Consider the following 13,146-nt stretch of genomic DNA (forward strand, 5'->3'; position numbering starts at 1 on the left):
TGAGTTGTTTTATTTAAAATTATTTGTGGTAATGTACAGTACCAAAATTATAAAAAAAGTTGTCTTTGTCCAAATATTTATGGACCTAACTGTATAATATGTTTATGATATATAAAAATATGAGATTGTGGGCTTCTATTGATGGAATCGAAACAAGGAACTGCATATAGTGCAGACATAGAAGTGTCATTACCTACAGCATCTTCTAAATCCAACCAACGCTGCGCAGTCAGATAATGCACTAAAACCTCCTGGTACTTTTAGAACCTGCCCGTCTTCTGCACATATCTATTGGATGTCCTTACAGCCTCACACATCAAATGGTCCGCATAATAATCAACCCCACTAGGTACTTCTACAGTATAAAGGGTTTGAGTAATCTTACAACAGCACCATTGAAAAATATAGTTTTATTGTATCCTTCAGTATCTCCATATTGTAACAAAGCTTTTCCATTTTTATCATTCTTGGTTTATCTAAGGCCGTACACATTATTTAACTCAAGCTGGTCCTGGGATAAAAAAAATAAGATTGTAATGTGAATGGAATGCCTATTTGTTACATGGATTATTTTTAATGCATTAAGGAAACTACATTTTCCTGGTGCCAATCCAGCACATTCCTATTTTATTATAGTATGACCCAATATGGTGATGGTGGAAGGAATCTGATGGGTGGGATGGAATGGCAAGCTTAGCTACTACCTAGAACTTTGCAGGACTGAAAGATGTCCGCACCCACAACAAATGTAGTAGTTCTTTGAATCATTTGTTCAGAGAAAGACTTGGCAGGAAATTGTTACTTTAATTAGTGGATATCTGCATGTTCCAGTGCTCTTTCCTTAGTGACAAATTTCCTTCCAGTCTAAACTTTAGCCAAATGGGAAAGTACCAATAACACACATGAGAACTTTGTACCTGCCGAGATATTTTTAAAACTTTGCAGACACGTTTTGATTCACATACCTTTTCCCCAGCATAAATTCAGGAAGGCGACACAATTATTTAGTACACCTTCCTGTGTCACTTTTCTGCCTCCGGTTTGCTGACTGTACTATGAAGACACATTAGCACTCTGTAAGTGACCTTTTAATTACTTGTAACATAAGTACAGTCTGGGATACTAGAGAATCTATAGTTTATTTACCTTTCTGATGGCAAATTTGTTGAAACATCAATGTGTTGTTGCTCTCCAGCTGCTGTGGGAATTCCACACTCTGGGGTATTAGAGTACTGGCTCCTGCACCAGCACATGGCATTTCTTCCTGCCCGCTTGTATGTCACTACAGAACATGTAAGCTGGCAGAAGGAACTCCAGCTTGCCATTGAGGTGATTAAAGAGCACCCATGCCCAGACTATGACATTAGGCAGTAAAAAAAAAAAAAGCTTTACACATCCTCTCTAGCTGCAAGCACTTGAAAGAAACGCAACTTCAAAGTTCACAACAGAAGCAATGAAATAACATCTCCTCAAATCTTTATTCTGGCAGTAGGGGGCCTGGCATGCTGCCTATAAACAAACAGGTCCTCTAGAATGTTAGAAACCAAACTTCAGAGTCTCTAGAATGAGTTACTCCACAGTACCTGCAGCTACTGAGGTCTGTAAAGGCTTGTTTGAAAGTCATTACTATTTTGAAACTTCTAGATTATAAAACATTCACACAAGTTCATATAAAATACCTTTATTAAACTTTCAATGCAAGCTGAAACTAGAACTCAACTACAAAAGTTCACAATGTTGAGTAAATCAGGAGAATTAATCATTGAAAAAAGTTGATTGGCATGATAATTGCCATGCAGGCTTGTTTGTTCTTTGAACTCAGTTCACTATGTAGTCATTTAGGGCTTGTTCAGACATCTAAACAAACGGTTTCCTAGCATTTCACTGCTTAGAAAAGAAGAAGGAACCACCCTGCTTTCTCATTATTTAATCAAATGTGAACAGTTAAAAGTTATTTTTGAGGTGTTTAACAGACAATGTGGTTGTATTGCAGGTTTGGATAGATGCTAGGACCCTATATGCAGTATTCCATGGGTGGTGGGCTGCTCAGCTGCTTCCATAGAATTCAATAGGAACACTTTTCAAATACCAGTTAGGTAGCTTTTTAGGAATTTTTCCTATTCTAACCAGCTGTACTTACCAGTCCAGTATTTTCTTTTACAAAGGATTATCAAATTCCAGATAAAGCCCAATATTATGGCACTATGGCTGCACAATAAACCTCATCTATCAAAGTATATGAAACAAGGTTTGTCTATGTATTCAACATTGGATTTTTATTCTGATTGGTTACCTACAGTATATCTAGCTAGCTATAAGGTAAGACAACATTCATATTTTCAGAGTCTAAGATAAATAGATAAATGTATGACATGGGTGGCACACTGGGGATAAATATTTTGCCTGTCACACTTAGGGAAGTATACCAGCACAGAGATAACCAGCATGTATGGCACAGGTGGCATCCTGGGGATAAATACTATGCCAGTCACACATAGGGAAGTATAACAGCACAGGTCAGCCAGCATGTATAGCACAAGTGGCACCCCAAGGATAAATACTATGCCAGTCACACCTAGGAAGTATACCATCACAGGCCACACAACATGTATGGCACAGGTGGCACCCTGAGGATAAAAAACTTTGCCAGTCACACATAGGTAAAAGTGCCAGCCAACATGTATGGCACAGGTGGCAACCTGAAGATAAATTCTATGCCAGTCACACAGAGGGAAGAAGACCAGCACAGGGCCAGAATGTATGGAACAGGTGGCACCCAGGGGATAAATACTATGCCAGTCACATAGGGAAGTATACAAGCACAGGGCCAGTATGTATGGAACAGGTGGCACCCTGGGGATAAATACTATGCCAGTCACACATAGGGAAGTATACCAGCGCAGGCCAGCCAGCATGTATGGCACCCCAGGGATAAATACTTTGCAGTCAAACATAGGAAAATGTATCAGCCAGTATCTATGGCACAGGTGGCAACCTGAAGATAAATACTATGCTAGTAAAACATACAGAAGTATGGGCCACCCTGTATATATGGCATCATGGATAAATGCTATGCCAGTCACACATTGTTAAGTATACCAGCACAGGGCTAGCATGTATGGCACAGGTGGACCCCTGAGCATAAATACAATGCCAGTCACACACAGGTAGGTACACCAGCACAGGTGGCACCCTGAGGGCCAGAATGTATGGCACAGGTGGCACTCTTAGGATAAACACTATGCCAGTCACACATAGGGAAATATACCAGCATGGGGCCAGTATGTATGGTACAGGTGACATCCTGGGGATAAACAATATGCCAATCACATAGGTAAGTATACAATCACAGGGCCAGAATGTATGGAACAGGTGGCATCCTGGGGATAAACAACATGCCAATCACATAGGAAAGTATACAATCACAGGGCCAGAATGTAAGGAACAGGTGGCATCCTAGGAATAAATATTATGCCAGTCACACATAGGGAAGTATACCAGCACAGGGCCAGTATGTATGGCACAGGTGGCATCCTAGGAATAAATAATTTGCCAATCACACATAGGGAAATATACCAGCACAGGGCCAGAATGTATGGCACAGTGAGATCCATGCTAGCACAGTGCCAGCTGACTGAGAACACCATGGCCAGCATTCCTGCCCTCACCTGATGAAGGTGGTCTTCCCCGTACTGTATTGCCCCACCAGCAGCACCATGGGGGAGTTCTTGAAGTCTGCCTCCTCCAGTGCCGGGGAATGGAACTCATGGAAGCGGTAATGTTCCTCCAGAGGCAGCAGCTTCCCGGTATACAGAGCCTGCAGGCCGCCCGTTACCGTCTGGTGAACGTCTTGCTGCTGGCGGCCGGAGCCGCTCTCCTTTCCCATCCAGCTGAACATTTCCTATAGGCGACCCTCCCTGTGTGCTGCTCCGTACAGGTGTCTCTCCAGCATGGGCTGCGCGCACTTCCTTGTTATCCCCGGTGTACGGGAACCGCCTATCCCCGGCCAGGGACACGTCACCTGAGTCTGACCCCGCCCCTTACCCAAAATAGCTGCCAATCATATGATGTCATCTTGCAGAGGGCACCTTTCAGCGACTCATTGGGACACCTAGCGGTGAGCACAGGTAGCATCTCGCTGTGCTTGCACTACAGGCATGGACTGGACATAGCTGCCATGTTTTATTATGACTGTCCCAAGAATTGATCTACTTTATCATCTGCAATCTCTTTATCTGATTACAAGTCACTTTTATCTTCTAATAGCTTCTACTAGTTGCCCTTAAAAAACACATTTCATTATTATTAGTATTAATAAAAAGGATTTATATTTCACCAACATATTATGTTTTACATATATCTTTAGAAACCTACCCTTTTATCTTATTTTATTTATTTTATTTTACATCCAGAGTGTAAAATCTTACAAGCCTAGCGGCTCTATTTATAAAACAGGGAATCAGACATTCCCTCAAACATTCCCTGGTGGGAATCAATTACTGCCATTGAAACACATGGACCTGGAAGATTACCATGAGGGAATGTCTAAATTACCTGTTTTCTAAATAAAGCCCCTGAACTGCCATTTGGATGATGTGTAATAAATAAAATTTTAGTGTCCTTAAATCCAATAATTATTGTTAGAAAACGAACGATTACGACTGATTAACAATAATGCACAATTATATTTGAACGATCGAATTGTGCACAATTCTGTACATGCTGTAACGATACAATCTTTCAAATATAATCCACCAATAGTGTACACACGCTAGATACAATGGTTTGAACGATGCAGGGAGGGACATGTAAAGGAGAAAGTGTATTGCAGAAACATGCACAATCACTGAACGACCGTACACACGATAGATAGTGAACGATTGTCAGCCAATCAGATCCGTTAGTCGTTCGTTTAATTATTGGAAATGTGTACGCAGCTTAAGAGTAGTTACCAAAGTGAAGGGTTACAATAAACAAAACCTGTGTCAATGATTGCATCTTATGCCTTGCTGAAAAAAAAGCCACCATTGGAGCATTTGGGTCCATGAAAAAGTTTTTGTACACAGCTAAACCATCACTGAACAGGAGTGACTGGAAAAACACACAAAACAGATTTCTGTCCACCTGGAAAAGTTTACAGAGAAACTCTTTTTGTGTGGTCACCATTTATTACATTTCAGCCTATTTGTATATAGTTGTACAGGTAGTCCCCCGGGGTACATACGAGATAGGGACTGTAGGTTTGTTCTTATCTTGACTTTGCATGTAAGTCAGGACAGGTATATTATTTTAATAAGTGCAATTAGGACAGATGTTTGTCCCAACATATTAAAAGACAGCATAGTGTCAGTTACTGTAGAAAATCCTTGCTGTGACCTAATCACAAAGCAAAAAATACAACAACTTTATGGAGCCAAGTTATTCATTAACTTGTAGAGCAAGCTGTGCTTTGATATGCAAAAAGAAACAACTGTAGAGTTTGTCTTGGTCATTAAAGAGTTACAAAAGGTTACAGAAAGAGCTCAACCCCTAAGATCACCCACAACCTCAGCTATGTTTAGCAAAAGATTTCTTCTGCAAGTCCCCCCATCATGCCTCCCTCCTGCACACAAGCGAGCAGGGAAGCCCCATCATATCTAGGAGTCGTCTGTATGTCAGATGTCTTTAACCTAGAGACTACCTGTAATGAGCAATTTGTACCCCCCTAGCGTTCTAATTATGTCAGTATTTCTATGCAAAAAGCGTTACAATTTTTTGGATAGAATCTTATTTTACATTGTAGGCTTATAATTCTTAACTCACCGAAATATGTCCAATATTTAAAACATTTAATATTAAACTTTAAATAAAAAAACACAAAAATCTGTTAAAAAAAGGGTGCATAAAAATTGTGAAACCTGTAATATAACTGTACAGTAATATATATTTTATATATATAATATAATGATATATATATAATATAAAGATTTCTATGTATTGGACTCAATACACCTATTTTGTATTGAATCCAAATACAAAATTATTTGAATTTCCTGCCGCGCCTCCCGCACGAATCAACGCATGCACCAACATCACTGGGAAACCCCGGAGAACGTCCCTGCAGTTGCTGGGAGAAGATCGGAGGAGGACGCTGCCTGAGGACCTGGACTGACGAGCAGGATGCCGGAGGACAGCAAAGGAACAAGGAAAGTGTGTTTTTTTATTGTTTTCAGCAAGTAGTGTGACTCGGGATATTTTGCAAGTAAAAATCCACCCCGAGTCACACTCGGAAATACGAGTCACACTCGGAAATATGGGGGGTTAATAGATACTAATGAGTTTTTGGGCTATCTGTAGAGTGACATTCTTCCCACTTACCACCACTATTAAATAAACATTGATAACAACCTGATCTGACCTATAGCATGTGTAAAGAACCTTCTTGCAGTGCAGGGACTTTGTGGTAGCTGCAGGCAAGGTTAGACTGGCCTACAGAAAACCTGGAATATTCCACTGGTGTCCCCCAGTCATATGCCCCAACAACTGTTGGCTTACCACCAAGGTCGGCAAAGTTTTATGGCCACTAGGCCATTTATGGGGTGGGCGGGAGCACACTAGGTCGGACCCACCCTAATGGCTCCCCCCACAACCTGGGAACGCCCCCGAAGTGAAATCCCTGTTCTCCGTATGCATTCCAGAGGAGAGGGATTTACCTTCAGGGAGCTTTCCCTATTTATGTCGGTGGCGGAAGTATTAACGTCGGCTGTGGTAAATAGGGGAGCAACTGCAAGGGGGCATTACCGGAGCTCGGACCGCCTGCAAGCTGCGGGTTGCGGGCTGGCATTAGGCCGGACCGGCCAGGGGGCATCGGGCCGGAACAAACTACCGGCTAGGCCGTATCTGGGCCAAAGGCTGGAGTTTGACGGCCCCTGGCTTACAACAAAAGTGCAGGATTGCGCCCCCTGGTGGGCCCTCCTTCTCACTTGCTTTGGTGATCCTCAGGTCCCTAGTCTGACTCTGCCTGTGGACACAAACATTATTATTATAATTATTAATATTATTAATAAACAGGATTTATATAGCGCCAACATATTACGCAGCGCTGTACATATGTCCTCACATCAATTTCAGGGCCATGCAGACATCTGTGTGACACACATAACATCCAAGAGGCTCCGCAGGGATTTATATAAAGAACAATGTAGGCATCTCAAGATGCCCACTCCTCAGGATTGTTGTTACCATTATTTTAGATTAAAAAGTGTTCATTTACAGTGAAAAGCCAGGGAATTAATACATTGGAAAAATTGTGCCCCCTTACTTTGTGTTGTCTTCTCTCCAGCACCAAATTGTTGGTGGCTTTTACTGACTCAATATGTACAATACAGGTTCAGTGGTGGCATGAGGGATGAAGACAAGACTGGTCAAAGAATTGCAAGAAGAGCAGTTTTCCGGCACTTTTTATCACAATGGAACCAATAGGAAGGAATACTGCATGAGTGTCGCATATGGTAGGATTTACATTGTAAGATCATCCCTGGGGTCATCGTCATCTGGGTGGGTAGGGAACAATTCTTATCATTTGGAACCGTCTTTAATAATAACCTTTAAAATATAACAATGGGCAAATTAAATGTCTTTTATGGTGCAGTTTGTTACCACTAACTGATATAGGAAAGTACAGTGATTGTCCCCGCTCTCAGTAGTTATCAGTCTGATTGGATCATTGAGTTGGGATCCCGAGCTAAGCACAGCAGTTTTCTACACACACATACACACACACATGTAACAGACTCAGACAATTAATACTAATGCAAATATACAAAGTATACACAAGAGTTTATTAATAAATACACAAATATCATCACATATCATCATCATGTTATATAGATATTGAAATTCTGCTAATCATAACATTTTGCTTTATTATAGGGCCCATTCACACCAGAATGTGTTTTATTGTGTGTTGTATGTGTTACTGTGACCTAATAATTTTTAAATGCCCCCCAATGCAGCAAATTGCTCCTATTCTATTTCTTTTCCCAGTGTATAGCACTATTGTGCACTATGGTGCAATGTGGTGCACCATATGTGTTTGGGTGTAACAAAACATGAATAGGACCACAAAGCACTGCACTATGGATATGCAACCAAATATTAAACCCTTTTCACTTTCCATATTACAACTAGTCAATTGTGCCATGAAATGTAAATGACAGACATGGAAAATAAATATAAACTATAAGGACTGATCTTTCAAATGTAATGTTACCATAGCCAGTGTTTAATTTAGCTATATATACCTGCAAAGCAACAAGTTCTCCTTATTGCCCCAGCAGAACACTTTCACGTGTATGATTGGTGTTGTCTTTTAACCTCAACTTATTTATGTCTATAGACCTAGACTATGGGTGTTGGTGACTGGATTTTCTTGGTGTTGGTCTTCTAATTGCCCCAAGTTATGCAGTTTTCTGCTGAGTTTGGGTCTGGCACATTTTGCTTGAGAAGTTTCTAGTTTTCCTCCTCTCTACAGCAGCACTGAGGGCTTTTAAGATCAGATCTTCATTGTTTAGCAGATTGTATTGTGTCAGCTTCATCAGCCGGTCAAAGTCTCGTTCACTGTAAGTAAAATTTGTAAGAAAATATGGGGACCAGGCTCCTGTTACATCCACGTCCCCATCTGACATTTCTTCCGAAGTCCTTAGGACACCTACAAATATACAGAGTATAAAAGGCTACAAGTCAAATACAATGGTATATAAAAGTAATATTTGTTATGTACGGTTCCTATAACTGGTGTTCATCCCCATTGCACTATTGTTAGGGACGCATAATATATTATATGTTACTGCTAATTCTGAAAAATTGTGGTACACCAAAGAAATTTTTGTTTATTTCTGGTACTTTTTTGCCAAATGATTACCTTGCAATATTCTTGTAATTTTTACCTAAGAACTGTCTAAACTCAATAAAAATATTAAAAAAAAAAAAGCTTTATTAATATACACTATAGTTTCAGTATTGCCTACTTGGCTCACAACTTAGGAATTGAGCTGGCAAGGGCTTTTTCTTATGCAGTTTCACTTTCATTTATAGGGTTCCTCCCCACACCATGTGATGCCAGGATTACTGTCTGTTTAGTATGTGCTTGGTCAGGTTGGTAAAGGCAAGACTGTGCTTATTTTAACCAGGTAACCTACTTTGACTTGAGTATAAACCAAGGCCACAAAACACAGTCATCACTGTGCTAACATTTAATGCAGTAAATAATGGAATTGCCAATAAAATTAACACAAATAAATACATCTATTATGCGTGTTACGTGATAAAAAGATTAAAATTGCGTGGGTATTTAAATTTTTTTACAAGTTAAAGTATTTTGTACTTCTGAGTTGGTTATGATTCTTCTAAATGATCTTTCATGTATTATTGTTTTCCACCAGTAGATGGAGCTGTGTCCTCATGTAAAGTGTGTAACAAACCTGCATATATCTCTGACAGCAAGAGTTTGTTACACACTAAGGAAAAAGCACCATCTAGTGGGGTATAAACAGAGATAATTTTTATTGGCGTTTTGAGGGTAAAAAGTCTTGATTTATGTGATAAGTAAAATTTTCATGGAGTTACAATATGACTAATACAAATATCGGAATATGCTTTCCTAACGTATTTAAACCAGGGCAAGTTTACTTGTTAAAATAATATTTCCCACCTTGTTTAGCTTTACTTATGGCCTGTGATCTTTAACATTTGACATCAGATGTGCTCAGTTTAGTAACTTACCATGGGCTTGAATGGGTCTATAACAGGCATGGGCAAACTACGGCCCACGGGCTGTATATGGCCCAATAAGGTTGTTTCTCCGGCGGTCCGAGTCTCTGGCCAGTGCCACCCCGAGCAGGTTCAGGAAAAGGACCCCTCTGGGGGGGCACACCGACCAGAGATGCGGAACATGTCCCCCGTTTGTATCATGGTTTGTGGAGGTGGGCGGGCTGTGCCTGCACACAACCCGCCCACTCTCCCATCGCAGGCTCAGATCTGCAATGGGAAAGTGGGTGGGGTTATGCCATCATGACGTCACGTTTATCAGCCCGGCCCCTCTGTCAAGATTTATATCAGATTGTGGCCCCTGACTGAAAAACTGACTAATTTATGCCTTGGATATACCACCCAACTGTCCTTTATATAAAAGGACTAAGCTAATTTTAAAAACAGCGAAAAAAATTATCTGGGTGACCAGACTGGTTTGTACCTATCTGCCGCATATACGCATACAATACAATACATACCATGTACATTTATTATGTTTGCTATACATTTAAGGTTTTTCAAGGATAAAAATGTATAATTTGTGTTTAAAGCAAAAAAAAAGTGCAGATCTAAAATATATTCATAGATACTTATGTACTTTAATACATATCACACTGCATGGCCAGATAGGTAAAATAACATATTTCCTATTTCGGCTGTGTGGCTTCCTTTTGTCACCTCTATTATAACTCTTGGACAATGGATTAGCATCATCCCTTGTGTTCTATTAGCAAGAAGATGATCCTAGAAACAAAAACGCTGAGCCAGCGTGACAAAGGTATACCGTAAATAAATCATAAGATGGGTGTATAGAATTACAAATCCTTTTGCATTGAAAACATATATGTATTTTTTATTGCTTGGAGTTTCAGTTTTTGAGTATGTTTGAGTAAATTTCGTTGTGGCTTAAATTAATATATAAATATATGACTATGCTAGATATCATATTACATGATAAACCCTAAAAAAATACATAGATCAAACATGAACAATCGGCATTCAGAATGTTTGTGTTAAAAAAATTTGATGGACAAGGGGTATTGTAGCATGGAACAAGAAGAACATACCTGGTTCCTTATACATTCGGAAAGTGTCATTAACCAGGGGGAAGTGAAGCACTATGGGAGCATTCGGATTGTCTTCATCTTTAAAAATGTAACACTCCTTGTGTTTCTTTCTGTCCTCCTCACTCAGTGATACTCTGGGAAAACAGATACCTTGTGTTGTACAGTAAGTACATGTCTGTTCCACTGCCTGCAAACCGAAAGAATAGAGATCAATCATTTATTCTGCTGCATAGTTTATCTGAAGAAGTTCTCATTTTCTATGATATATAATATATATGCTAGAGAACTTGCAGTTCACTAAATCACAATGACACAATAGGGTAAAAAAAGTGTATCTCTTTTAAAAACTTTTTTTCACTAGGATAAAGTAGGGGCAGGTTTTTTATAGTTGCTGTCCTTGTCCACAATAAGAAGATTCACCTTTTCTATTGATCCTGGCTATCACTGTCACTGAGACAGAAAGTAATTAGAAATCTCACATTTTTATATTTGTCACCAACAGGGTGCAAGGGCAAAACTTCCAATAGAAACATCTGTGCCAGTGGCAAGACGAGAAATAAATTCAAAAGGGTTCTACTTATTCCCACATTACCCACTCTTTAAATATACTTTAGATCAGCGGTCACCAACCGGTGGTCCACGGGATGTCTCCTATATGGATCGCCAGCTCAGAGCGGTGGGCGGGTTTTGTCTCTGCGATGGGAGAGTGGGCAGGTTCTGGAATCATGATGTCACACTGGGGAAGCTTCTTTCCCTTTGAGTGACACACGGCTCCCATGTATGCGTGGTCTGGAGTCTATAAATTTAGTGGTCCGTGAGGTTCAAAAGGTTGGCGACCACTGGTTTAAGTAATGGCTACATGATAGCTGATCAACCAATATATAAACTGTTCACATGGTAATTTGCCATTAAAGGGAAAAAAGAGAAATTATTAACAATTATTAATAATTAATATTAAAATAAAAACAATAAAACATATTTAGGTTAGGGTCTAACACATGATACTACAACACAAGTAGAAATATAATAAATACAGAATTACATCATTTAGACAATGAATATGGTTATACAACAATATTGGATTTCATGAAGCATACTGTCAAAGAGAAATGAGTACAACTGCAGATTTCAAGTACACTTTTATGTTAGTATAAAGAGACGCTGGTATTTGTTTAGTCACAGAAAAGAAAACTCTCTTGATTCGTGTTCCTCCACCATCTTTCTCCTTCTTCAGGGCTTCTGGATATAAGGGAATGTTTGGCCTCCGTTTGACGCTTAGGTCTAAGTAGCCAAATATAAGACCTGAACACTCTCATGTGTGGGGGAATGGGCAGAAATGTGCTCTACCTGGGTACGTTCTCACGCCATCCAGTACCATTGTCTACCCAAAAAGAGCTCTGGCAGAGGGGCAACAAGAAAGGATGGATTGGTGAGTATACATTGAGGGGGTGCTGGGCTAAAAAGGAGACATTGTCAATTTGCCCAAAGTGGGTACAATGACCATACCTCTTTACAATTTAAATTTGATTTTAAGGAGAAAAGGATACCAGCTAATTTATTACATTAGCAGCATTAGCTCCAGCCATTTTTCTAATTATGTGAGCAAGCTTTAATAATATAGCACACATGTGGGTATAAACTGGGTCACAGCAAGATAGCAATCTCTTTCACCTTGTTCCAGGATGACTAATAGGTGTATTCCAAAATGTGTTGTTACCACCACTGATCATGACATACAATGGGCCTTTTTTATTAAAGCCAAGACTGGAGAAAATGGATCATAGGAGACCCTGGGTGATCCAGCAAACCTGGAATGGATCCATGCCAGGTTTGCTGGTTCACCCAGGGTCTGCCATGATAGTCTACCTTCTCTTGTCTTGGAGAGCTTAAAAAAAAAAGGATCCAATAGGAAAAATATCAGCAGATATTTTGGCCCAAACCTCCCACAAGTCATGATTATGTAGCTGCTACCTTTGTGGAAAACCTTGTGGTAGTATTAATTGTAATCCATTTACACTTGAGAAATTATTGGAATTTTCCAAACCGCTTACCTGTAGTGGAGTATCAAGTGTATAATCAAATGATAAAATGATATCGACCTTCCTTTCCGTCCGCAGTAAAGGTGGGAAGCTTGCATTGATAAAATAGCCAGCATCAACAAGGCACAGGTTATCAGCCAGAGGGGTGAGCTTGTTGGGGAATATGTCTAAACTGGAATCTGAAAGACAGAATTCAAAGCACAATATTTTGTCAGAACATTGATCCTTTGATAAATTGATCCAATGATAAA

The 13,146-nt window shown here is 39.9% G+C and overlaps 2 protein-coding genes across 2 annotated transcripts in view; both read right to left on the reverse strand.

Moving 5' to 3' along the window:
• EHD4 (EH domain containing 4) overlaps positions 1–4,016 on the reverse strand; it is a 33,947-nt gene extending 29,931 nt beyond the window's left edge. The window contains exon 1 of the mRNA XM_072429090.1: positions 3,669–4,016. Coding sequence (XP_072285191.1) covers positions 3,669–3,898 — 230 coding nt within the window. The 5' untranslated portion in view covers positions 3,899–4,016. The remainder of the gene's footprint in view (positions 1–3,668) is intronic.
• A 3,823-nt stretch (positions 4,017–7,839) lies between these two features.
• LOC140341768 (cytosolic phospholipase A2 delta-like) overlaps positions 7,840–13,146 on the reverse strand; it is an 18,347-nt gene continuing 13,040 nt past the window's right edge. The window contains exons 12-14 of the mRNA XM_072427641.1: positions 12,908–13,074; positions 10,857–11,043; positions 7,840–8,689 (exon numbers count right to left, since the gene is read on the reverse strand). Coding sequence (XP_072283742.1) covers positions 8,439–8,689; positions 10,857–11,043; positions 12,908–13,074 — 605 coding nt within the window. The 3' untranslated portion in view covers positions 7,840–8,438. The remainder of the gene's footprint in view (positions 8,690–10,856; positions 11,044–12,907; positions 13,075–13,146) is intronic.

Source organism: Pyxicephalus adspersus, chromosome 12 (genome assembly GCF_032062135.1).
Source record: "Pyxicephalus adspersus chromosome 12, UCB_Pads_2.0, whole genome shotgun sequence".
NCBI classification, from domain to species: Eukaryota; Metazoa; Chordata; class Amphibia; order Anura; family Pyxicephalidae; genus Pyxicephalus; species Pyxicephalus adspersus.